The 27,268-nt window shown below is 44.3% G+C and overlaps 1 protein-coding gene across 3 annotated transcripts in view; it reads left to right on the forward strand.

Moving 5' to 3' along the window:
• LOC126343123 (serine proteinase stubble) overlaps window positions 1-27,268 on the forward strand; it is a 746,947-nt gene that overhangs the window by 538,743 nt on the left and 180,936 nt on the right. For all 3 annotated transcript variants that reach the window (XM_050001914.1, XM_050001915.1, XM_050001916.1), the window contains one exon: window positions 23,820-23,915. In XM_050001914.1, coding sequence (XP_049857871.1) covers window positions 23,822-23,915 — 94 coding nt within the window. In that variant the 5' untranslated portion in view covers window positions 23,820-23,821. The remainder of the gene's footprint in view (window positions 1-23,819; window positions 23,916-27,268) is intronic.

Below are 27,268 nucleotides of genomic sequence, written 5' to 3' on the forward strand. Positions count from 1 at the left end.
TGAATACCATCAAAAAACTGCTAAAATGTTCACGAGGGGCCTTCAGTAAGCAATGCAACAAATTTTTTTCTCTTTTAATTTCGGTTGAAAATATGCTGAATTTGCTGTGGGACAGCCAGCATGTGTGGCCGTGCGGTTCTAGGCGCTTCAGTCTGGAACCGCGTGGCCGCTACGGTCGCAGGTTCGAATCCTGCCTCGGGCATGGACGTGTGTGATGTCCTTAGGTTAGTTAGGTTTAAGTAGTTCTGAGTTCTAGGGGACTGATGACCACAGATGTTAAGTCCAATAGTGCTCGGAGCCATTTGAATTTTGTTGTGGGACATGGCGAAATATTCCCACTTCATACCCTGTAGTTTCATGAAGTTCCAATAAGTTGCGACGCTGTATGTAGCCTTCAAAGTTACATCTGTCAATGTGGTGATTTTCTTTTTGCGGAGCATAGGCGGTTGCAGAATATCTACGGAGACCTATCAGTGAACAAAACCACGACGAGTCGTTGAGCGAGGGGTCTGTCATCACCTCAACGTGGTCGCGCAGAGTTGTCTGATCTCCCTGTCTGATCACACAGCTACCACTCCTACGATGTTGGAACGTGTGGACTATCTCCTTCGAGGTGAAAGACGGATGCAAACGATCTACTCGTTCTCCACTATAACGCAAAGTCTCAGACAAGTCTGTGCACCCGGGAGGAGTTCAGAAAACTTCATCGGACTCTTCTTCTTCAGCCACCCGACAGCTCGGATCTCGCATAGCAGTGTCACCTGGCGAGGTATGACAGCTAGTCAGACACACAGGGTGTAGTATATGTGAGCTTATTGTCCGTGTGGAGAATGTGGAAGGCGGGCGAACTATCTAATTTTGACTGCGTGCAGATTGTCGGGTATTCGAGGAGTGCTATGGTGAGTGTCTTCAATACGTGGCGAATCCAAGGCGAAACCACGTGCAGACGTTGTTAGGTTTGGCGACCACCCGTCCTTCAGATGTCAGACGTCGTAGACTGGCGGAACTAAAATCAGACTTCGATGCTGGTCAGAGTACAAGTGTGTCTGAACACACAATGCACTGAACACTCCTAACGATGGGCCTCCGCCACCAGCGACCCACGCATGTGCCAATGTTAGCACTACGACTTCGGCAGCTACAACTGAAATGTGCTTGTGAACATCGGCACAGGGCGTTCCATGGCCAGATGAATCCCATCATGCCGATGGGAGAGTGGGAATACTTTGCCTTTCAGGGGACAGCTCCTTGCTTGACACCTGTACTGCGTGGGCGGAGACAAGCTGGCGTCGGCTGCATAATGGTCTGGAGAACATTCATGTGCGCGTCCATGAGTTCAGTGGAGCTCGTGCAAGGCACCATGACGGCCAAGGAGCATCGCAGACTGGTTGCCAGCACGTACACCTCTTCATGACGATCATTTTTCCAGATGACAGAGGCAATTATCAGCAAGAGAACATGACGATCATGTTTCCCGACGACAGTGGCATTTTTCAACAAGACAATGCGCCGTGTCACAAGACCAGGATTTTGAGGGAGTGGTTCGAGGAACGTAGTTGCGAATTCCAATTGATGTGCTGCCCCCAACTCGACAGATCTGAACCCGATCGAACTCATCCGACATGTGATGTAACGTGGCGTCAGAGCTCATGTACGACGAACGTATCCGTTAGAACAGAGAGGCTAAATGTGCCGTTAATGGCCGAGCGGTTCTAGGCGTTTCACTCCGTAACCGCGCGACTGCTACGGTCGCAGGTTGGAATCCTGCCTCGGGCATGGATGTGTGTGATGTCCTTAGGTTAGTTAGGTGTAAGTAGTTCTAAGTTCTAGGGGACTGATGACCTAAGATGGTAAGTCCCATAGGGCTCAGAGCCATTTGCACCAAGATCTGTGCCACGACGCCTCGCCGCTGTTATCCGTGCCAAAGGTGGACATCTCGGCCGTTACGTAGGTAATCGTAATGTTCTGGCTGGTCACGTTCTTGGATCAAAGAGAAACACACAGAGTATAAATTTCATGTAAACGCCAACGAATTGGGTGGATGAGATCAAACACATGGAGTGCAAATATTTCTTTCTGACGTTAATTAGGAAAATTGCAATCTAAGAACACTTCCAACAAGGCCTGGAATCAAATCCAGGTCACCGCGATCTACAGGCAGCGACGTTAACTACGAGGCCACGAGCTGTAGGTATCACTACCGTAGTAATGTCAGACAAATTAGAACTCACGCGGAAATATTTAGGTGTTCGTTTTTATGACGTGTGATTTGGAAAGTACCGGCCGAGAAATAGTCGGAAAGTGGTTCTCTGACTGCCATGAAGTTAAGTGCGAATTGCGAAGTCGTCTTGTCGCCCTCGAAATTAGCAGCCAAACCACCACCGGCGCCACGTGCGTCGTAACGCCAGAAAAGCGCACCGTAAGTCACAGCTGAATTCGAACCATCCGGGCAGGAAATAGCGAGGTTACGCGAAAGCAGCAGCGGGCGGCAGCAGCGGAAGGTCGTTAGACGTGGAAGAAACAGGCAATAACCACGCTTACACGTGTGCGTTTGCGCGAGTGGGCTGCCATTAGAGGCGAGCGGTGTGAAGCAGGCGACGACGCGCGTCTCGCCTAATGACGGCCCGCAGTTGGCGCCATTACGGCCGCATTCGCTGCCGCTGCCGCATGAGGCTCCGGAGCCCGCGCCCCCAAATTATCACCAGGCGCGGGGGTTTCATGCCGAGGGCTCGCGCGCTTAGCTGGGAAAGCGCGGTAAACGCCAGCGACACGCCGCCACCTATACTCCTCTGCGCTCGACCTTCCTGCACATGGCAGCAGTCTAGGGACCTGATCCACAAAGGAGCCTATTCCAAAGTGACGACAGCTTTGGCTAATTTAAGGTAGTCATTCCACTGGTGACGAGGCATTTCGCTACCTTTTTACTAGTGACTTCCAACTCTTGAAAGAGGCAGTAGTTGCCTCGTGTTCGTCGTCATCGCTGTTGTAGATGTCGTCATCTTCGAAGTTTGTCGAGCTCCTCGGAAGTTGATGATTGGTCGTGTTTATTTCCTTACAATCTAGTACAGAAATTAACGCCTTAGCGAGCCGATCACACACCGCATGGGAACGATGCTGTGAGCAAGGAAAAATTCGGCTAAAAGCGGGTATCTTCAAGGAAGCTAGGCGTTTCGAGGTGGTCGACTTCCACATCCTCCCAGGGAAATCTTCATGGAGACCCTCACTAAAGCGGGTCTGCCGCATCGCCGTGACAAGATGTCGATTGCCGCGGGTCCTTGACTCAGCCAGATTTCTCAGATACATAAAAAGTACCTTCTCAGCATGAATAAAGGCGTGATGACTGGAGGGCGGGGGGGGGGGGGGGGGGAGGAGGTGAAGGTGGAAAAAACTCTCTCTTTTCTCCATCGCACAAAGCCTACAAAGGACTCAGTTTTCGACTAAAGGTTGAGGCCATTCTGGCCCAAAATGACATTTCTTCAGCCCTGTGTCTACGAGGATTGCCTGGTTTGGGTGAAAGCCTTCGCCTAAGGATTCACAGTCTCTCCTCAGGTAACGAGACATTTGACTACTTTAACACAGTCACAGCCTACGCTCCGGAGAAATGTGGAACCACATGAAGCGATTCTGACCCTACGACGCGTACCATAAGATAGGTTAAAAAGAGGCAAACCTACATTCGTAGTGTTTGTACATTTAAAGAAAGCTTTTGACAATGTTGACTACACTAGCATCTTCTAATTCTGGAGGTAGGAGTGCTAATGTACAAGGAGCGAAAGGTTATTCACAACTTGAACAGGACCATGACTGTAGTTGTAGGAATCGACAGTCATAAAAGGGAAGTCATAGTTGAGAAGGGAATGTGACAGGGTTGTTGTCCATTCCTGATGTTATTCAGTCTGCATCTTGAGCAAACTGTGAAGGAAACCAACGAAAATCTAGGAAAAGGGATTACAATTCAGGGAGAGGCGATAAAACCTTTGAGGTTTCCCGGTTACCCTGAAATTCTGTCAGAGGCAGCTAAGTACTTGGAACAGAATTGATAGTTTCTTGAAAGGACGTTGTAAGATGAATTTCAAGAAAAGTAAAACAAGCGCAATGAATTTAGTCGAATAAAATCTCATGATTTTTGGGGAAATTGTATTAGTAGAAGAGATACTTAGAGTAGTAAATGAGTTTTGCTGTTTCGGCAGCAAAACAACTGGCGATGGCCGAAGTAAAAATGCAGTTTGGCAATAGCTGAGAACCAGGACATCGCTAGCATCCGATATAAATTTGAATGCTATGCAGTCTTTTCTGGAGATATTTTTCTTGAGTCTAGCCTTGCACGGAGGAGGAACACATACGAAAATGTGTCGAGACAAGAAGAGAATAGGTTTTGAAACGTGATGCTTCAAAAAATGCTGACGACTAGATGGATAGACAGAATAATTGAGAACGTACTGCTTCACATTGCGGAAAAAAATAAATTTATAACAAAGCTTTACTGAAAGAAGGAATCCGTTGATAGGACACATCGTAAGGCATCAGGGAAAAGTCAATTTGGTTATGGATTGAAGTGTGGATAGGGATAGAGGGGTAGGGAGTAGAAATTGCAAAGGGATACGTAGGCATGAATACCGCAAGTAGATACAAATGTATTGGGTTCAGGTAGTTATAGATGAAGAAGCTTACACAGGATAGATAAGCGTAGAGCGCTACATCAAACCTGTCTTCGTACTAACGACGATAGTAACAATTTTTGCTCCCTAAGAGAATCAGCCTTTGTATATCTGAAACCAATATGACTTGACTACCTTAACACTGTCATAGTTACTTCTAAACTGAAGAGCCATTTAGATATATCAATAGAGCTATAGTTACTGCAAAAGTGACAAGACATGGTTAGTCCCCAAGTGACAAGCCATTTGGTTGCCTGAAGAGAGTCATAGTGATGTCTTATTGTAAAAAGTATATGTATATATGGGCTTATGAGGCTGAAGTTTTCAGTGGACATGACTTAAGTCAACACTCCATAAAGTACGTGCTCCCTCGTGTAAAGTTCACAAGGCACTCACTCAGTCTAATACCTTGCACTTCAATGGAAAAATCTTACGCACTTTTGAAAGAACTAATAAGGAAATTTTGCAGGTTTAAAGAGACTTACATTTATCCGAAAATCGAGTCCTTTCATACCTTATTTCATCCAAACCAGAACCCATAAACCTTTTCACTTCCTGTCGCCACTTGCCGATTCTTGAACGCTTGAAGCTGCGGAAAACCATTTCCATGTAACTTCGTTAACATACGTTGTGGGAAAGGACTGAATTTGAATTTAATGCAAGTAAAATTTTCTTAGTTCTTACATTTCTTTTATCTTGCGTATGCCTAATAAATACTTATGATTATAGTTACAATACGTCATTTTTAAAATGGACGTTCAAATTTTTGCATGAACCTGAATCTCAAATTTCTGTTCTTTTTTAAAAAGAAATAGTTATTCACTGCAACGTTAATAAATATTTCTGAATGCCCAGAAGGATTTCAATTATTTTCGTCTTTAATTTCATCAGTTCATTAAATTATAATTTTTATTGCAAAATTATATACAATTAATTAATGCATCTTAAATACTGCGTTATAAGCATTTAATTTGGAAAATGTTCTAAATAGCTGTTTTATCGGATTATCACAAAAGTTTCCCTAGCAGTGGGACCTCAACCTGAGGCTCAGCCTTAGGGTCTCTTTTACGAGTAGATTCTATGTACGGTCCTGATCCCGGACGCTCTCTGTCCGGTAGACAATATATCTTTTTCCAAGTAGCTTCGTAACGCTCAAGTTGTTCGTTTCATTAACTTACGTTAAAAACAACTCCGAAAAAATGCAGCAGGAAGTCAATTAATAAAGACAACGTTTGTTCTACTCCACAAGTATACGAAAGAACTTGCTCCTCTTCTAGTAGCAGTCTATTGTAGGAATGAGGAGGAACGAACTGTTCCAAGGCACAGGTCATTCCCGTTACCCAGAAGATTCGTCGAACAGACAAACACAACTGTAGGGCTAAATCACTTATGTGTCTCTTGAAGAATTTTGAAAGACGTGTTATACTTATGTATTAAGACCTTTCTGCAGGCTGAAAAATCTCCTCTTTTGGAACCGACATGGATTCTACGAACGACAGTCGCTTGAAACGCAGCTAGCTCACAAGATACAGAAGGCGCCCAACTTAATTCTGTTTTCGTTGACTTCGAGTAGGCATTTGATATAGTTTCGCACTTAACCTAATGAACAAAAAACGACACGGAATATCACTTCAGGTTTGTGACTGGGTTAAACAGTTCCTAGCAAACAGAGTGCAGCATGTCATTTTTGACAGAGTGAAATCTTCAGACATAAGAGTAATTTTTTTTTGACATATATCAAGAGCGTATCTAGGACCATTGTTTCAAGGCTACAGGGATCTCTCCTAACAATCGTCAGGTGCATTTTTTCTGGCGTTTCGGCAGATATTTGCAGTTTCACCTCTGAAATTTATAGATAAAGTGGACCCGAACAAACGATCACCTTCATATGTTTCACGTGATGCCCAATGTTAACGCAAAGTGTCAATGTGTTTCCCGCTACAGAAATCATTTTTAAAGAGGAAATTTACGTGCCACTTCGATAGAGTGGTCTCAGATTACTCTAGTGAGATATTTGTTTTACAGACATGTAGTAACAGGGATAGTAAAACACAAAGAATAACCAGTATTCCATTATTCCCTAAAAAACATCTTGTTTGTAACGGGAAACAAATCGACTTGTTTGTGATTTGAATCGCTTCATGCGAGACTGATTCATTTGGATTCAAAAGAAGGAGAAAATGTCATAACGCTCCAAAATAAAAATGTCTCTCTGTCCTAATGAACTTAAAGGAGGTCCCGAGACTATTAAAGCCAAGGAGCGAAAAAGAAATTTTTGTAACCAGATTTTTTTATTTTCGCCTTATCTTATAATTTTTGTCTTTTTTCGTTAAAGCAAAGGCTTTACTCGACTTTAAATTACGACTGGAACGGTGTAATAGGTTTCATGTTTTCGTTGCAAGTTTCAAATGGAGTACGCACCGTTGTAAAGCTTCCTGACAAATTGTACTGTATTTTTACTGTTTTATTTGGGTTTTTAATCTGCAGTAAGCACATACATCTGACCAATTAAAACTTGGTATTCGGCTATCACTCCTTGACTCATGCACGACTTCTGACCCATCCCCTCCACCCTCTCCATCCTCACCCATCATGACTTTCATTCTGGCAATGCTTCGAATACCTGTTTCCTACTCTCCAATAAAACAAGCTCTCCCGCTTATCTCGCTGAAAAAGCACGCTGTTTACAAAGAACATCGCGGAAAAATTGCTTAGCCATAGCCCAGAAGTTGTTTCTGGAAAGATTTCTTCATTCTGCAGCAGACTGTGCGCTGTTGTGAGCCTGTGGATGGCAGTTACTTATTTCTGGCACTGTGCTATACAATTATTCAAAGCTACAGAGTAATGGTCTCAAGTATACTCACTCTTTGTATTGCAACTATAGTGTGACAAGCAGGATTCTAGGGTTCGATTCCTGGCACCAATCTTCCTTTTATCTTCCTTTTATATGCAACTAAGTTCCACAAAGCAAGTCAGTTTCCAGTATCAATATTATCTCCCTTAAAATATTTTATTCAACTCGTTACATTGCTTAATCATACAATGGTTGTCATACATTTTCTGCAGTCATTAATAAACATGCAATGCGAAGTGGCAGAATTTACCACTGTCTAAGTGTTATTATACGATTCGTATTGTATTCGTTTTCTTGAATGTTGTGTGGAAGCCGGCCGCTGTGGCCGAGCGGTTATAGGCGCTTCAGTTCGGAACCGCGCTTCTGCTACGGTCTCAGGTTCGAATCCTGCCTCGGTCATGGATGTGTGTGATGTCCTTAGGTTAATTAGGTGTAAGTAGTTCACAGTCTAGGGGGCTGATGACCTCAGATGTTAAGCCCCATAGTGCTTAGATCCATTTGAACCTTTTTTTGTGTGGAATATAGAAAAACAGTAAGTTTTTCGTAGCATATCAGAACTAGTTAAATACCATTCGTATTACAATTTCCAGTACTTTTTAATGCAAGCATATTCGGTATAATATTTACGTTCACTGTAATAACTAATGAGAATCTTTTCGAGTTACCTGCTGTTGTACTATGCGAACGTACTAGTCATCTCTGCAAAGCACTGTGACTAAACCGGCACACTATTTTTGTGTCTATCAGCTCCCTTTAAATTGTCTGCAAGCAATGAATGTGCCTCAGTTCTGGAAAAGACAGTCGGAATTCAAGTATCTTTTGTTGTGATGCATCCGCTGGTGACTGTGATATCACAATGTATTTCATGCATATCGTACGTACGTACCCAATGCAACAGTACGTAATTTGTTTATAGGACAGTGCCCTCTTTTCTACCTAAATGGCTTATCTGGGTTTACAACTCTCAGTTGCTGCCAAGTATAAACATGTTTCCTTACGGAACCGCACGAGGTCGTCACCTTGAACAGAACTCGGAATATCCGTCTCAGAAGCCACTAACGCTAACCACTAGCTTACTAACAAGCTAATTTGTATAGACACCCACAGAGAGCCGCCAAAACCACTGAAATTGAATTTACATTGCTTACAACTGAAAATTTACTACTCCCACAAATCAAGCACATTACCACACCAACAGAATTTTTGACCAGAAAACAATTTTTACTAAAAGAAAGAGTGCTACTGCAATTCGGCTCTCGGGAAAAAAAATTATGAGCGATATATGATACTGTTAAGTCATAACGTCTGGTGCTATAGAAAGTAGGTACTCTGATACTTGAGCAAATCTACGGAGAGATGACACTCTGTATCACAAGAAGCGTAAGTATTGAAGTGTGAGTAACTGCTTGCTGTTTTAACATAAATCTACATGTTCGATGTCACGACAACGCAGTGCGAATTGCAGGGGCTTTTAACATGTCATTTCTGAGAAGTACTGTTTGCGCTCCTAGTTGTCCACACATACTGTACTATGCTGAATGTCGATACTGTTAAATTTCTTGAGGTATTTGTGCCTTAAAACATCTCGAGTGGTCGCTTCATGCATTGAACAGTTTGCATCCAAAGATTATTCTGTTTTCAGCAAAATCATCGGCCTAAGGTTGCAGCTTACTCTTTCAGTGCACATGACGTCAGTTGCTTTGTAAGTCACGATTAAATTACCACTAAAATATTCTGCAATGATATAGTATAGTTTTCTCTTATCCGCTACACTATCCAGGAAAATAGTTAAAGCAAAACTCTCCATTAAGGTATTCACTAACTTGGTAACAATTGCAAATCCCAATTTTTCTGACGTGCTATAAAATCGAAAGTAATGAAATGAAATCAATGAGGTTTTTTGGAATTACGTACATTATAAACAATCCAAGTGATCAATGCTTATACAACTAACACCCTGGTAACATCAGTAAAACGTTCAATAGCAAACCTGGAATGGAAGTACCTGCGCTCTTCGTCTGAAGATGTGCTATAATTGCGATAGATATCACGAGACGAGGACATACGCCTTTTACTTCTCGGCTCAGCAGTGAAAAAGTGAGTTTCTGTAGCTGACTGTTTTATTAGTTTCTCAAATGAGTGTGTGTCAGGTCCTTATTCGACCACGGTCAGCTGTTACTAACAAAATAGTTTACGCGACTTTATAATTGCATAAAATGTGTATGACAACAGCACAAATCAAACTTGGGATCCACTGTAGAGTTCCAGGACTTTTTGTACTGTCTTCCATTGAATGCCCTAAATAATGAGATTGTGTATACACTTTTCCTTTGTCACGCGTGTTTTCGTCTCTTCGCAAGCAGAGAACGACCGCAACAAGCAGTTGAAAAGACTTATTCTAACAAAAGCAACGAAGGATAACCACAAAAATAAATCAGAAACTCGGATGAGAAATTTCTCTTTTCGCAGCGGTAATCTTTCAACTCACTGTAATGTGATTCATAGTGTATTACACCTATACATACAGGGCGTCTGCGTGTCCTATTGCACTTTCCTGTATGTTATTGTGGTCACAACGTAGACACGTAGACGCCCTGTAATCGCATCTGTACGACTCAGTATACGAGAGGCAAATTCAGTTAAGAAGCAGCTGCAGTTAGAACTCAATAATACGATGTATGGTCGCGTCTGAGTGACAGAGTTTTTAAGACTGTTGATGAGCACCGAACAGACCTTTTGCCACTCCTAAAAAAGAAATATTCTCCTGCTCTGCCGTAGAGCACTGATTTAGAGGAAACTTACAACTCAATTAAAAAAATATTAAACAAATGATATGTACACAATTCAATTTATATTAACAACGTCACACCAAACCTGATAGTAGTATAAGAAAAGGGACGATGATCAGTATTTAACATCCCGTAGTCGAGGATATCATTGGAGATGGTGCTTGTGCTCGAGTTGGGAAAGGACGGAGTAGGTAACAGCCAGTTCCCTGCAGTTGTCTCAACTGATGTACTGAACCAGAGCGGATGTAAATTTGGATGGTCGAGTGGTGTTTAACCCCGTCTTCTGTCGGAGATGACGACGAAAGGAAACCTGATGTTTCAACATCTTGTGTGACACAAAGGCAAGCATGTTTGTCGCATAAGTCGACAGACTGATATTTACAACAAAAATGGTCTTGTTTAGCAGACGTAGAAGTATAATAGAGCAGGAGCCGGGAGAAGAGCTTTTACTTGTATCTGCTTTTGCCGCCGAGCGTCAATCAAGAATAGCTGTGCTGTGTAATGATATTATAGAAATACATCAGTGATCAGTATCTCCGTGGAGATGTTGAAAAGTTTGTTTACATTGATAAGATCGATTTTATTTTATTTTTATTGCTTTTGAGAAACTTCTTCATTTCCAGGAAGTAATTTGTTTCCATTGTCATACGTGATCCGTATAGTACACGCCAGTAACGAAATATCTTTCTTAAGTAAGGTGTGGTGTAATTTCGAGATGCATGAGCGAATTTTCGTAAACGAATTAATCCATGAGCTTGAATTGGTGACTTCCATTCTCGAACTGAAGTATAAATTAAATTAATTTTAACTAGGGATTGGGAACTACTCGTAATTCGAACTTTGAGAACGTTATTGTAAGAATTGACCCCAGCACCAATGGCTTTTCTTTTTCATCAGTCTTCTAACTAATTTGATTCAGCGCATTACGATTTCCTGTCCTATGTCAATCTGTTCATCTCGGAGTACCATTTACACCAGCACCGTTAATTGTCTGATGTATATTTTTCCATACCTGAATTTTCCTATGATTTTTGTCCTCTGCTGCTCTTTCCAGTGCCATGAAGGTATGTCTTAACATATGCCATACCGTACTGTCCCTTCTTCACAGTAGTTTGCAAAGTCACAAAATGTAGATTCTGCAGAGACCTCGTTGCATATATATAAGTTCATTTAATTTTCAATTTCCTCTAACACCATGTTCCAAACGCTAAGATTACCTCCTTTCCCAGACGCACGTCCTCAGGAATACTTTCCTCCAATTAAGGCCAATGTTTGATGCTACTAGATTTCTCTTAGCTTTGATACAATTAGACTTCTTCTAGCGAGGAGTAATCCCGTTACCTGTGCTAGTCTGCTTCTCATGTCATGCTTTATTTGTCTATCATACCCCATTTTAACTTTAAAGCAGTAGAATTTCTTCTATTCCTCCATTTCCTGGTCGACATTTTGATATTAAGACTGTCGTAAATCTCATTTCCACTACTCCCCAGTATTTCTGTCTTTTTTGGTTTACTCTCTAACCGTATTCTGAGCTCATTTTATGTTTCGTTCTGTTCAAAAGATCCTGTAATTCCTCCTTAATGTTACAAAGGATTTCAGTGTCATCGGTTGTTTGCACATGACGCTATCATTTATCGACTAATAGAGTCATCAGAAGATCAAAACAAACTGCAAAACGATTTGGAAAAGATATCTGAATGGTGCGAAAAGTGGCAGTTGACCCTAAATACAAAAAGTGTGAGGTCATCCACATGAGTGCTAAAAGGAACTTGTTAAACTTCGGTTACACGATAAATCACTCTAATCTAAAAGCCATAAATTCAACTAAATACCTACGTATTACAACTACGAACAACTTAAATTGGAAGAAACACATAGAAAATGTTGTGGGGAAGCCTAACCAAAGACTGCGTTTTCTTCAGTCTGGAACCGCGCGACCTCTCCTGTCGTAGGTTCGAATCCTGCCTCGGGCATGGATGTGTGTGATGTCATTAGGTTATTTAGGTTTAAGCAGTTCTAAGTTCTAGGGGACTGATGACCTCAGAAGTTACGTCCCATAGTGCTCAAGGCCATTTGAACCATTTTTAGAGTGAGTTTTATTGGCAGGACACTTAGAAAATGTAAAAGACCTACTAAGGAGACTGCCTGCACTAGGCTTGTCTGTCCTCTTTTATAATAGTGCTGCGCGGTGTGGGATCCTTACCAGATAGCACTGACGGAGAACATCGAAAAAGTTCAAAGAAAGGCAGCACGTTTTGTATTATCGCGAAATTTAGGAGAGAGTGTCACAGAAATGAGACAGGATTTGGGCTGGAAATCATTAAAAGAAAGGCGTTTTTCGTTGTGACGGAATTTTCTCACGAAATTCCAATCACCAACTTTCTCCTCCGAATGCGAAAATATTTTGTTGACACCGACCTACATAGGGATGAACGATCACCACGATAAAATAAGGGAAATCAGAGCTCGTACGGGAAGATATAGGTGTTCATTCTTTCCGCGCGCTGTACAAGATCTGAATTTTTAGAGAATTGTGAAGGTGGTTCGATGAATCCTCTGCCAGGCACTTGAATGTGATCTGCAGAGTATCCATGTAGATGTACATGTAGATGAGTGTCATCAGCGAGCCTCATCAGTAATTTCTTTCACCATGAATTCTAATCGCACAACGAACTTGTCCGGCCTTTCGCGATTGTAGAGATCAAAGTGTCTTGACCGTACATTCTCAGTTCAGGAAAGGAGCGTTAGCGCACAACAGCTTTCTGGAAGGTGGGTACACTTACATCTACGAAGAGAGGCGATGGCGTGCACGAGAAATATCCCATTTATGTGTCAGTAGGCCGCGGAAAGGTACGCGACGAGCGTAGGCTTTACGGTGGGGTTCAAGCAGTCAGTGGAGGATGTGGGAACTTGCTTCCCTCCCGCAAAGAGTCGCTATTTGCGCGGATGACCGCAGCCGGCGCCTCCTTTGGCCGGTGCTATTGGAGAATAGGCAGCCGCCGTGGCGCCGGGGCGATCGCAGGCCGCGATGCCGCTAATGGGGAGCTCCGCAAACGGGCCGTTTACTGCTGCACCGCGCTCTTCGTTTTGTACGGCGGCTACTGCGTTTCCATCAGCGGGCGGCGTTCTATCAACTCCAGAAGCACCTCGTCCTCATATTTACGCCGGCACTGACTTCTCGAGTAAGTGAAAGTGCTGCGGCAGTCTGGCATACACCGTCGATACACTCACAGCTGTGTGTTATTATTGCGAGACAGCTGGAGAAACACTTCATTGTCAGTTAACGTCATATGCGCCGTATCATTAACGTTTTATTTAATTCTTATTCTACTTTACCTACGGAAGAGTTATAATATTTTTGCGTCCCACACATTAGTAAAAAACAACTATTTGATTTTTCTTCCACTTCACGACTTTCAAACACAATTTTTTTTTCAAAGAAATAATTACTTATTCTTCAAAAGAAGACTGTACTGAAAAATTCTGACGTTTATGACCCAGATGCAGCAACAACTGTGGAACTGGATAGTTTTGAGCTGGAAAACTATTTTGCCGATTTTCACGCCTATGTTGTAGCTTTCTCAAAAAATGGTTCAAATGGCTCTGAGCACTATGGGACTTAACTGCTGTGGTCATCAGTCCCCTGGAACTTAGAACTACTTAAACCTAACTAACGTAAGGACATCACACACATGCATACCCGAAGCAGGATTCGAACCTGCGACCGCAGGAGCAGCGCGGCTCTGGAATGAACCGCCCGGAACCGCTCGGGCACAGAGGCCGGCGGTAGCGTTCTCTTCAGTTACAGTTATCGTGGTATACACAATACATTAAATAATACAATGGGGCATTCCATGCATATTTCCTGCTTTATACCTCCACAAACTGGTTTTGTCCGAAGAGTAGCGAACAAAAGTTCATTTTAATGTGTAGATCTACCAGCCTTTCCTGCAACAGGTCGTATCGTCTGCTATTTATTATCAGCCAACTGTTCTGAAAACGAAACGTTATTCTTCAGTAAAATGTCCGTGGATTACAAGAGAATCTCAGTTAAATAGATGTGTAAGGTGTTGTTCATACCTCTCATGATCCTTATGGAACCTAAAGAACGACAAGTGTGGTGTCTTCGTTTCATACCTACTGTATGTGGGTCCGCCTTGATGCAAAACACTTTTGTTATTTGTTTATTTACTCCCAAATTAGCTCAAAAATGTTCAAATGTGTGTGAAATCTTATGGGACTTAACTGCTAAGGTCATCAGTTCCTAAGCTTACACACTACTTAACCTAAACTATCGGAAGGACAAACAAACACGCACACACACACACACACACACACACACCCATGCCCGAAGGAGGATTCGAACCTCCGCGGGGGACCAGCCGCACATTACATGACTGCAGTACATGACCGCTTGGCTAATCCCGCACGGTCCCAAATTAGTTTCAGCGACAATATCGACATCATAAATGGATTCTTTGATTCTAAAGAATACAAAAATAGTATAATTATAAACATTTTAAAACATTATTACATATGTACTATTTGGTTCCAAACATTCTTTTCTGCGAATAATTTCATAATACTTTATTTACTTGACGTCACAGTATGGTTTTTTGGTATTGTTGCCGGTGTTTCCGATCGTTTTCTTGTCGTGTTTCTCGGCGTACATCGTGTTAAGTGCAACTGTATTAGTAGCTGTCAGTAAATAAATACGATAACTTGAACTTATGTATGTCTGCGTTGTACAATTGTGGTTGCGGTAGGGTTTTGGATACAGTTTTGGTGTGTACTAGGTTGTTACATAGCTTATCATGTACTCACGTTTGTTGGACGGCTTGCAGCTACTTTTAGACACAGACAAACAGTAGCTGCATGCCGTCCAACGAACGTGACTACATGACAAACTACGTAATAACCTAGTACACACCAAAACTTCATCGACAACACTACCGCAATCTCTCGTTGCGGATGGCTACCGACCTTAGCTCAGCAAGCAGTACTGTCTACAGTGGAACTGTTTTCTTCATTATCTATAGTCTTTGGTGTGCAGAGTTTTGTTTCGTGTGGCGCTAACTTTTGTATACAGAAGGAGACGTCGTGCTAACCTCAGTCCTCTCCTCTAATGAGTCACGCTAGATTGACGGGAAGCTGTCAGTCGCCGTCGGGTAAATGCGATTTGTATCGTGTGACCTGGCCCCCATCACAGAAAGCGTCGAGTGTCTTCAAGCACTGCGGGAATTTATTTATGTTGTGCCACAGCGTTGTAAGCGATAAAGCTGCAATTTTTGTTACCGAGAGAGGTGGCGCACAACGTTCTCTCATTCCGGAGGACGAGGGTTCAAACCCGCGCCTGGCCATCTAGATTTAGGTTTAGCGTGATTTCCGTAAATCCCCCCAAACAAATACCGAGATGGTTCCTTTGAGCGGCCACGGCCGAAATCCACATCCGTGACACAATTCATCTAAATGGTGACGGGATGTTAAACCCAATCTTACTTCCTTTTCCCTTTTTTGCAACTTTTATTGTTGTTTTTTTAATAGCGTTGAATACAGTATTAGTATCGTAATTTAGCGTGTCTTAATCTGCTTTGGTTCTTGCACTGCATTAATTCCATGTTATTTTTTTTATAATTACAAGTCTAAATACATGCATTGCCTAGCATCTAGTACAATAACCAGTCAAAAACTATCCTACATGGGAGGAGGAGGAGGAGGGGATTAGAGTTTAACGTCCCGTCGACAACGAGGTCATTAGAGACGGAGCGCAAGCTCGGATGATGGAAGGATGGGGACCCATGCCCGGGTTCCCGGGTTCGATTCCCGGCGGAGTCAGGGATTTTCTCTGCCTCGTGATGACTGGGTGTTGTGTGCTGTCCTTAGGTTTAAGTAGTTCTAAGTTCTAGGGGACTGATGACCATAGATGTTAAGTCCCATAGTGCTCAGAGCCATTTGAATTTTTTTTTTTTTTTTTTTTTTTTTTTTTTTAAGGATGGGGAAGGAACTCGGCCGTGCCCTTTCCGAGGAACCATCCCGGCATTTGCCTGAAGCGATTTAGGGAAATCACGGAAAACCTAAATCAGGATGGCCGGAGACGGGATTGCACCGTCGTCCTCCCGAAAGCGAGTCCAGTGTGCTAACCTACATACTCTGTTGACGGGTTTCTTTTTTTTACATTTGCATGATTGCTCTGCATTTCACACATAGCGCCTGCCAGAGGGTACTTCAAACCACCTTACGACTATTTCACTACCGCTTACCACTCTCAAACAGCGTTTGGGAAAAATGAACACTTAAATCTTTCTGTAGGTGTTCTGATTTCTCCTATTTATTAGATTTATCTTATTTTATTATGATCATCATTTCTCTCTATGTATGTAGACAACAGTAAAATATTTTGACATTCAGGGGAGAATGTTGGTGATTGAAGTTGCTTGGAGACATCCCACCGCAACGAAAAACGTCTTTGTTTCAATTATTGCCGTCCCATCTCGCGTATCATATCCGTGATAGTGTCTCTCCCATTTCGCGATAGCACAAAACGAGCTGCTCTCCTTTGAAATTTTTCGACGTCCTCCGATAAGCCTATCGGGTAAGGATCCGATACAGCACAGCAAAACTTCAGCAGGAAACGGACAAGTGAAGTGTAAGCAGTCTCTTTACTAGACCTGTTGCACCGTCTAAATGTTCTGCCAATAAAACGTAGTCTTTGGTTTGCCTTCACAGAACATGCGATCGTTCCAACGCGACGGCACGGTAGCTCAGCGTGTTCGTTTAGGGAGCTGGCTGATCTCTGTAATAAAAAAACTGAGTGAAGAGATCAATAATGGATTTCAACGGATGTCATATGATGTCCGTCAGGATCAAATACAAAAGAAAACTTATAAATTGTTCCTAATTATAGCTCCTAGGTATTCAGTCGAATTGACAGTGTTTAGATTTGTGTGATTTATCGTTTAATCAAAATTTAACGGATTTCTTTTTGTACTCGTGTGGATGACATCACAGATTTCCTTATTGAAAGACAATGGTAAATTTTCACACACATCGTGTCTAAGTCATTTTGCAGTTGGTTTTGACCTTCTGATGACTTTACTAGAAGATAGATGACAACATCATCAGGAAAAAAAATTTAAGAAGGTTGCTCCTAAATCGTTTATGTAGATTAGGAACAGCAGTGGGCCTATAACACTTCTTGGGGAACGCCGGATACACTTCTGTTTCATACGAGGGTTGGAACTTTAATAGTGGCAACTATTTATTTACAGCTCGTACAAAATAGATACGTGTTTCAAAGTTTTACTGACCTTCAAAGTAATCACCAGCATTGTGTATAACCCGTTGTCAGCGATGTGGAAGTCGTAGGATACTCTTAGCAGTGCCAGTTGTGTTGACCTAGCGGCGCTGTCTATTGCCCGACGAATTTGTAGCAGTTTTGAAGTGAATGCCGTGAAGTGTTCCCTTCACTTTATAAATCAAGTTGAACTGACGAGGTCTTGAGTCAGGGGAGTGGATTAGGTGGTACAGAACTTAGCACCTCATCAGTCGAACAAATCAGTAACAGCTTTCACTGTACGTGCTTGAGCATTGTCCTGCAAAATGATGATCAGGTCCTGCAGAAAGTGTCATCACTTCTGTCTCTGAGCTAGTCGTAGGTTGTGCTCCAAAAATGAAATGGGTCGCTTTGGGTAATGTCATTTTTGCGCTTTCTACAGATGTCAATCGCATGTAGTTCTCTTAACAAAGCTCGCTAGGAAACTGGTTGAGACGGCTCAGCGTTTACTAGCAGCAACAGTTGAGGTCAAGTTTGAAACCTATTGCCACTGACAAGGCGTGGCATCCGCCTTTGCGCTCTGTGGGTTATGACATTTCTACGATCTCCGTTCTCAGTTCGTGTTACTTGGCTGCGAGTAACACACTGTACCTTACAGATATACTAGACAGTCGTCGTTGTTACATTACCATCTGATAACTTCATACACGGTATGAGACCTGTCAAAGACGGTAGCTCATTTCTACCACTGTGTCACGTCTTCACATCAACCCATGTTACGGAGCTGATTCTGTCGCGGACACACCACTTCACTGTCACAAATGGCGGCGGAGACTCACATGACTGCCTGGAACAGTTCCAGGCCACCTATAACGCTCCAGAGCGACCAGTTATTACAGTCTGGCGGAAAAAACATCAAGAAGGAGTTGTGTGGTACGAAAGTCTGTTCAGATTTGGTGCCAGTCGCAAAAGAGTGACGCTAGCGGCGCGACTGTGTGAATGCAAATGAGGCTTCCTTTAAATACAGGTCTGTAACGGTCGTGAGCGTTGTTGATCTTTGGGATTGGACGCGGTGCATTAGAATGCCTTAAACGCGACAAATACGCCGTTATTGACACTTCACTGACTTTGAACGAGGATGTGTAATAGGGCGACGAGAAGCTGGATGTTCCCTCCGGCATACTGCAGGAAGATTTGGTAGGAATGTAACCACTGTGCATAATTTGCTGGCAGCGGTAGCCACGTAAATGTATGGTCGCAAGAAGACCGGGCTCCACGCGGCCACATACACCCTAGCACTACCTAGAGGGAAGAACATCGAGTTCGGCATGCGGTCCTGGCGCATCGTACTGCGTCTGCAGCAGCTTTTGAGCAGCAGTTGGCACCACAGTGGCACAATGAATTGTTACAAATCGGTAACATCAAGCACAGCTCCGAGTCACTCGCCCTCTAGCGTGCATCCCACTGGCCGCAAACCACCGCCATTTTCGATTTAACTAGTGTCAAGCGAGAGTTCATTGGAAGGCTGACGTTGCGGACAGCTCAGGTTCTGCTTCGGTGGCAGTGATGGCCGTGTGCTAGTTAGGAGGAGGGCCTGGAACCAACCTGTCTGCGTGCTAGACCACTGGATCTACAGCTGCAATTGTGGTCTGGGATGCGATTTCGTATGACAGCAGGAGCAATGCTGTGGCTATCCCACGTCCCCTAACTACAAATCTGTACGTCAGTCTGGTGATTCGCATTGCCGTGGTGCCATTCATGAAGAGGATCCTAGGGGATGTTTTCCAACAGGATAAAGCTCTACATCTACATCTACATATATACTCCTCTAGCCACCAAGCAGTGTGTGGCAAGAGGGCACAATTCGCGCCAAGGTCATAATTTACCCCCTTTGTTACACTCGCGGATCACGTGGGGGAAAAACAACTGTCTGAACGCCTCAGTACGAGCTCTAGTTTCCATTTTCTTTGAATGGTGATCACTGTGCGATTTGAAAGTTGGTGGTAATAACATATGCTCTACATCCTCGGCGAAGATCGGATTTCGGAATTTAGTGAGTAGCCCTTCCCGTTTAGCGCGTCGTCTATCTGCAAGTGTGTTCCACTTGAAATTTTCTATGAGATTTGTAACGCTCTCGCGATGGCTAAATGTACCAGTCACGAATCTTGCTGCTCTTCTTTGGACCTTCTCAATCTTTTGAATCAGAACCAACTGGTAAGGGTTCCATACAGAAGAAAAATACTCCAATATTGGACGAACTAACGTATTCCAAGCAATTTCCTTTGTTGAAGGTCTGCATCGCTTCAGGATTCTACCATTAAACCGCAATCTAGAGTTCGCCTTACCCGTTACTTGTGTAATCTGACCATTCCATTTGAGATCATTTCGAATAGTCACACCCGGATTCTTGACGGATGTTACCGCTTCCAAATACAGGGCATTTATTATGTATTCGTACATCAATGGGGATTTTCGCCTTGTTATACGCAGTAAGTTACACTTACTAACATTGAGAGATAACTGCCATTCATTACACCACGCATTTATTTTCTGCAAATCCTCATTGATTTGTTCACAACTTTCGTGTGATACTACTTTCCTGTAGACTACAGCATCATCGGCAAACAATCTAATGCCGCTGTCAATACCATCAACCAGATCGTTTATGTAAATCGTAAAAAGCAGCGGACCTACACTCCTGGAAATGGAAAAAAGAACACATTGACACCGGTGTGTCAGACCCACCATACTTGCTCCGGACACTGCGAGAAGACTGTACAAGCAATGATCACACGCACGGCACAGCGGACACACCAGGAACCGCGGTGTTGGCCGTCGAATTGCTCAACACGTGGGGGCGTGAGGTCTACACAGTACATCGATGTTGTCGCCAGTGGTCGGCGGAAGGTGCACGTGCCCGTCCACCTGGGACCGGACCGCAGCGACGCACGGATGCACGCCAAGACCGTAGGATCCTACGCAGTGCCGTAGGGGACCGCACCGCCAATTCCCAGCAAATTAGGGACACTGTTGCTCCTGGGGTATCGGCGAGGACCATTCGCAACCGTCTCCATGAAGCTGGGCTACGGTCCCGCACACCGCTAGGCCGTCTTCCGCTCACGCCCCAACATCGTGCAGCCCGCCTCCAGTGGTGTCGCGACAGGCGTGAATGGAGGGACGAATGGAGACGTGTCGTCTTCAGCGATGAGAGTCGCTTCTGCCTTGGTGCCAATGATGGTCGTATGCGTGTTTGGCGCCGTGGAGGTGAGCGCCACAATCAGGACTGCATACGACCGAGGCACACAGGGCCAACACCCGGCATCATGGTGTGGGGAGCGATCTCCTACACTGGCCGTACACCTCTGGTGATCGTCGAGGGGACACTGAATAGTGCACGGTACATCCAAACCGTCATCGAACCCATCGTTCTACCATTCCTAGACCGACAAGGGAACTTGTTGTTCCAACAGGACAATGCACGTCCGCATGTATCCCGTGCCACCGAACGTGCTCTAGAAGGTGTAAGTCAACTACCCTGGCCAGCAAGATCTCCGGATCTGTCCCCCATTGAGCATGTTTGGGACTGGATGAAGCGTCGTCTCACGCGGTCTGCACGTCCAGCACGAACGCTGGTCCAACTGAGGCGCCAGGTGGAAATGGCATGGCAAGCCGTTCCACAGGACTACATCCAGGATCTCTACGATCGTCTCCATGAGAGAATAGCAGCCTGCATTGCTGCGAAAGGTGGATATACACTGTACTAGTGCCCACATTGTGCATGCTCTGTTGCCTGTGTCTATGTGTCTGTGGTTCTGTCAGTGTGATCATGTGATGTATCTGACCCCAGGAATGTGTCAATAAAGTTTCCCCTTCCTGGGACAATGAATTCACGGTGTTCTTATTTCAATTTCCAGGAGTGTATTACGCTGCCCTAGGGCACACCTGAAGTGACGCTTGTTTCTGTTGAAGCTCACATACCGCTGTTGTAACCTAATACTCTCTACAGGGTGTCGACATGTTGCCTTGGCCTGCTCGATCACCAGAACTATCTCCAATCGAGAGCATATGGTACATCATCGGAAGACAAGTTTACCATCATCCACAAACAGCATTAACCGACTCGTATTGAGCGACCGAATACAACACGCATGGAACTCCATCCCACAAACTGACATCCGGCACCTGTACAACACAATGCACGCACTTTTGCACGCTTTCATTCGACATTCTGGCGGCTACATGGGTTATTAATGTACCAGCATTTCACATTTACAGTGGCTTGTCTCGTGGTTACATTAACATGTGACCGAGCGAGGTGGCGCAGTGGCTAGCACACTGTACTCGCATTCGGGAGGACGACGATTCAATCCCGCGACCAGCCGTCCTGATTTACGTTTTCCGTTATTTCCCTAAATCGCTCCAGCAAAAAGCCAGGATGTTTCCTTTGAAAGGGCACGGCCGACTTCCTGCCCCGTCCTTCCCTAATCCGATGAGAACCATGACATCGCTGTCTGGTCTCCTTACCCAAAGAAACCAACCAAACATTAACATGTGATCTTGTGATGTTAATCACTTAAATGTGTTCCCTTGACAAATGTACACTACTGGCCATTAAAATTGCTACACCAAGAAGAAATACAGATGATAAACTGGTATTCATTAGACAAATATATTATACTAGAACTAACATGTGATTACATTTTCACGCAGTTTGGGTGCATAGATCCTGAGAAATCAGTATGCAGAACAACCACCTCTGGCCGTAATAACGGCCTTGATACGACTGGGCATTGAGTCAAACAGAGCTTGGATGGTGTGTACAGGTACAGCTGCCCTTGCACCTTCAACACCATACAATAATTCATCAACAGTAGCGACTGGCGTATTGTGAGGAGCCAGTTACTCGGCCACCATTGACCAAACGTTTTCAGTTGGTGAGAGATCCGGAGAATGTGCTGGCCAGGGCAGCAGTCGAACATTTTCTGTATTCAGAAAGGCCCGTACAGGACCTGCAACATGCGGTCGAGCATTATCCTGCTGAAATGTAGGATTTCGCAGGGATCGAATGAAGGGTAGATCCACGGGTCGTAACACATGTTCAAACTGCCGTCAATGCGAACAAAAGGTGACCGAGACGTGTAACTAATGGCACCCCATACCATCAGGCTGGGTGATACGCCAGTATGGCGATGACGAATACACGCTTCCAATGTGCGTGCACCGCGATGTCGCCAAACACGGATGCGAGCATCATGATGCTGTAAACAGAACCTGGATTCATCTGAAAAAATGTCGTTTTGCCATTCGTGCACCCAGGTTCGTCGTTGGGTATACCATCGAAGGCGCTCCTGTCTGTAATGCAGCGGTAACCGCAGCCATGGTCTCCGAGCTGATAGTCCATGCTGCTGCAAACGACGTCGAACTGTTCAAGTAGACGGTTATTTTCTTGCATACGTCCCTATCTGTTGACTCAGGAATCGATATGTGGCTGCACGATGCGTTACAGCCATGCGGATAACATGCCTGTCATCTCGAGTACCAGTGATACGAGGTCGTTGGGCTCCAGCACGGCGTTCCGTATTACCCTCCTGAAACCGCCGATTCCATATTCTGCTAACAGTCATTGGATCTCGACCAACGCGAGCAGCAATGTCGCGATACGGTAAACCGCAACCGCGATAGGCTACAATCCGAACTTTATCATAGTCGGAAACTTGATGGTACGCATTTCTCTTCCTCACACGAGGCATCTTAACAACGTTTCACCAGGCAACGCCGGTCAACTGCCGTTTTTGTATGAGAAATCGGTTGGAAACTTTCCTAATGTCAGCACGTTGTGGGTGTCGCCACCGGCGCCAGCCTTGTGTGAATGCTCTGAAAAGCTAATCATTTGCATATCACAGCATCTTCTTCCTGTCGGTTAAATTTCGCGTCTGTAGCACGTCATCTTGGTGGTGTAGCAATTTTAATGGCCAGTAGTGTACAAATGTATTGCCGAAATATGATTACTCTACATTAACTAATTCTTGGTGCTCCACTTTTTTCGTCAGTGTATTGTAATGTATTATGTTACCTTGCATATTAACTTACTTAGTAGTCTATAAATTTTAACAAAGCAGTCCCAAAATGTCACAAACTGTTTATGCGCTGTTGTGTAAGTTGACACACATAGTTTTATCAGGAAAGCTGAGCCGTCGGTAGTGTCGGCCTTACAGGTGAGAGTGACTGCTGCGTCTGTGTTGCAGGCATGAGGATGCGGTGGGTGCTGGTGGTGGGCGCCGTGTCGCTGCTTGTGCCGCCGCCCGCCGCCTGCGCGCTCCGGTCGCTGCAGCGAGGACACAGTGAGTACTCTGAAGGGCACCACTTCCCACTCCACCAGTGACACTGTTTGTAGACTGAAGCGCCGAGTGAATATTTGTACCAAGGCCGGGAATCGCACCCGGGTCTCCAGTTTATTACGCAGGTGCGTTAGCCACTTAGCCACCTTCGCACAGTGGTTCACGCAACTGGCCGGATTACCCTGGCACGCCTCTCTCCTCGATCCAAATTCTCACTGTCGCCCCAGTCTACTTTAAATTCCCCGTCACGCACGAACAGAATTTTCGAGGCTCTCCATGTTCTGGAATAGCACCTCCGAATCGAACGTAAATGGGGCATCCAGCCTGAAACCCATGTGCAGGTACTTACACAAAACAAATGACACAGCTTCAGAGTCTTTACCGGTCTCATACAGGTATGGATATGTGTATGTAAGAGGCCAGTGTTACTGTCCGTCCCCGGTAGCTTAGTGGAAGCCGCCACGGTAACTCAGCGTGTTCGGTCAGAGGGTTAGCTGCTCTCTGTAATAAAAAAAACTGACTTAATGGATCAACAACGAACTGAAACGGGTGTCTTGCGACGTCCGCACCGACCAGATGAAACGAACGAAAACGAACAAAATGAGATCACAAAGGAAAAGTGGTAAGCGCGACAGAATGTCAACCCTAAGGACCCTGGTACGATTCCTGGCTGGGTCGGAGGTTCTCTCCGCTCAAGGACTGGGTGTTGTGTTTTCCTAATCATCATTATTTCATCCCCAACGTCGCCGAAGTGGCGTCAAATCGAAAGACCTGCACCCGACGAACGGTCTATCCGACGGGAGGGCCTAGTCACCAGTGTTATTTCATTTGTATAGTTTTAATTAACACCTGCCGCCCGGGTATGGTCAAGCGGTCTCGGGCGCAGCAGTCATGGACTATGCGGCTGGTCTCGGCGGAGGTTCGAGTCCTCCCTCGGGCATGGGTGTGTGTGTTTGTCCTTAGGATAATTTAGGTTAAGTAGTGTGTAAGCTTAAGGACTGATGACCTAAGCAGTTAAGTCCCATAAGGTTTCACACACATTTGATTATTTTTTAAATTAACACCTCACAAAAATAAAATTACGCTAGGGGAGTGCAAACAAAACAAAATTACAGAGCGTATTCCACCTTATCGATAGTCCGCGTCGTTTTGTTTCGCTTTGGATCCTGCAGCGACGTACTGCCGTATTGTGGGGCGGCAATTTCAGTGTATACCAGGAATGCAGACGAGCCCCTTTTTAGCCCTCTACCAGCAAGTTGTTATCAAAATTGAATTCAAAATGTTCAAATGTGTATGAATTCCTATGGGACCAAACCACTGAAGTCATCGATCCCTAGACATACACACTACTTGAACTAACTTACGCTAAGAACAACACACACACCCCCATGCCCGAGGGAGGACTCGAACCTCCGGCGGGAGTGGCCGCCCGATCCGTGACATGGCGCCTCTAACCGCGCGGCCACTTACCGCGGCCAAAATTTAATTAAACGCCGGCAGTCGGGCTCATTCATTGGTTGTAGAGTTAACATCCGTTGTTCGTATTCGCTTCTAACAATAATCGCTTGTTGTAATCAGTACGACCCTATTTAACGTTACTGCTATGAGTATGTAACGCTCACGAAACCGCCTCCGTAGCCAATAACTAAAGTTTTGGAACCCAGATGGAAATGTTACCTGTCCGGAAATAGTAACAGTTACTCATGGCTCATGGGACAGATTGTCTTTTATGTGCTAAGAAACAAAACGTCGAACTTAGAAGAATACATGTTTTGCATTGCAGAAGAGCATTTTGAGTTGCGGAAGAATAACAAACATGAGGATTAGTTTCACAATTTATTACGTGTTTCTTTATGTGGGCTACCATAAGGAGTACAGTTATGCTATTTGAACGAGAAAACTCATTATTTTCTCTTCCGTTATTACTCGACAAACTCTATTATGTAGGTACTAAAATGAAAGCTGATCTAATATGGCAAAATTCCTCCCACGATGAGTTTTGTTTCACTTCACGGAAGCTTGCTTACAGGCATCACATTGAATCCAGTGCCCCGCACTTTAAGTTGCCGAAATTTTTTCGAATGAGTGTTTGTGTAGCAATTTGACAGTTTTTGAACTACGTCGATAGGAAGAACTCACGCCGTTGGAAATGACAACCTTATTTATTTCTTCTCCTTCAATCTGGTTAATTGCTCAAATGGTTCAAATGGCTCTGAGCACTATGGGACTTAACATCTATGGTCATCAGTCCCCTAGAACTTGTAACTACTTAAACCTAACTAACCTAAGGACATCACACAACGCCCAGTAATCTGGTTAATGGCTCTGAGCACTATGGGACTCAACTGCTGAGGTCATAAGTCCCCTAGAACTTAGAACAACTTAAACCCAACTAACCTAAGGACATCACAAACATCCATGCCCGAGGCAGGATTCGAACCTGTGACCGTAGGCGTCGCGCGGTTCCAGACTGTAGCGACTACAAGCGCTCGGCCACCCTGGCCGACCTTCAGTATGATTTTACAATTTAAGGCATATATGAAAACAAACATCTGACAGTGCCAAACGTCGAATTTTATTTTATCTACGAGTGATAATTCGGGAAATTATGGCCTATGTGCCAGCGCCGACTAAGGCGACAAAAAAAAAAATTAAAATTTTAAATAAATAATATTTGAAATGGTTAAGACTACCGAAAAAAAGAAAATAAAAGTAGGTGGGCTCGCTAACGCGCGCCTGTGTGTTGGCGCTAGACTTGGATTTAAGCCGTTCGAATCCTGGAGATGGATAAAATTTTAACTACCAGTATTTGGGCGGCAGGGAAGGAGAGGTTTTGGCGTAAGGCTCCTAGTCGCCAGTGTTCTCGCCAATTTTCTGCTTTAAATTCCAAAACACCTCACAGTGTTTCATGACGTGTCGACACCTGACACTCTTGACGATAATCTCAGCAGGCCCTTGGTGCTGTTCGATAGGAGTACTATTTGCCAACACCGCCTTGCACTCTCCCCATTCTCATCATCATCATCATCACCACACAACACACGTACAACATTACAGTATACGTGCATTCGTTACGCTTACTTACAAAATACTCATGCGACAAACTTTTCAAACAAACGCAAGGAAAGGACCAATTTGCGTGAAGGAAGAACACACTATCCGACAGGTGGCTGAGCCCACCCCGAGGGTATCCAAAGCAACAACGCCATACGACACTGACATGTGTTACTATTTATGACTGAATAAAACTTGGATGTTTTCCGAACAAGGTGCACGGATCACACGAGAGCTCTAAAGACTGACAGCACACATTCAACTTTCGCCGAACACCTAATGAACGAAAACCATAACCACAC

The sequence above is a fragment of the Schistocerca gregaria genome, chromosome 1, assembly GCF_023897955.1.
Source record: "Schistocerca gregaria isolate iqSchGreg1 chromosome 1, iqSchGreg1.2, whole genome shotgun sequence".
Lineage (NCBI taxonomy): Eukaryota > Metazoa > Arthropoda > Insecta > Orthoptera > Acrididae > Schistocerca > Schistocerca gregaria.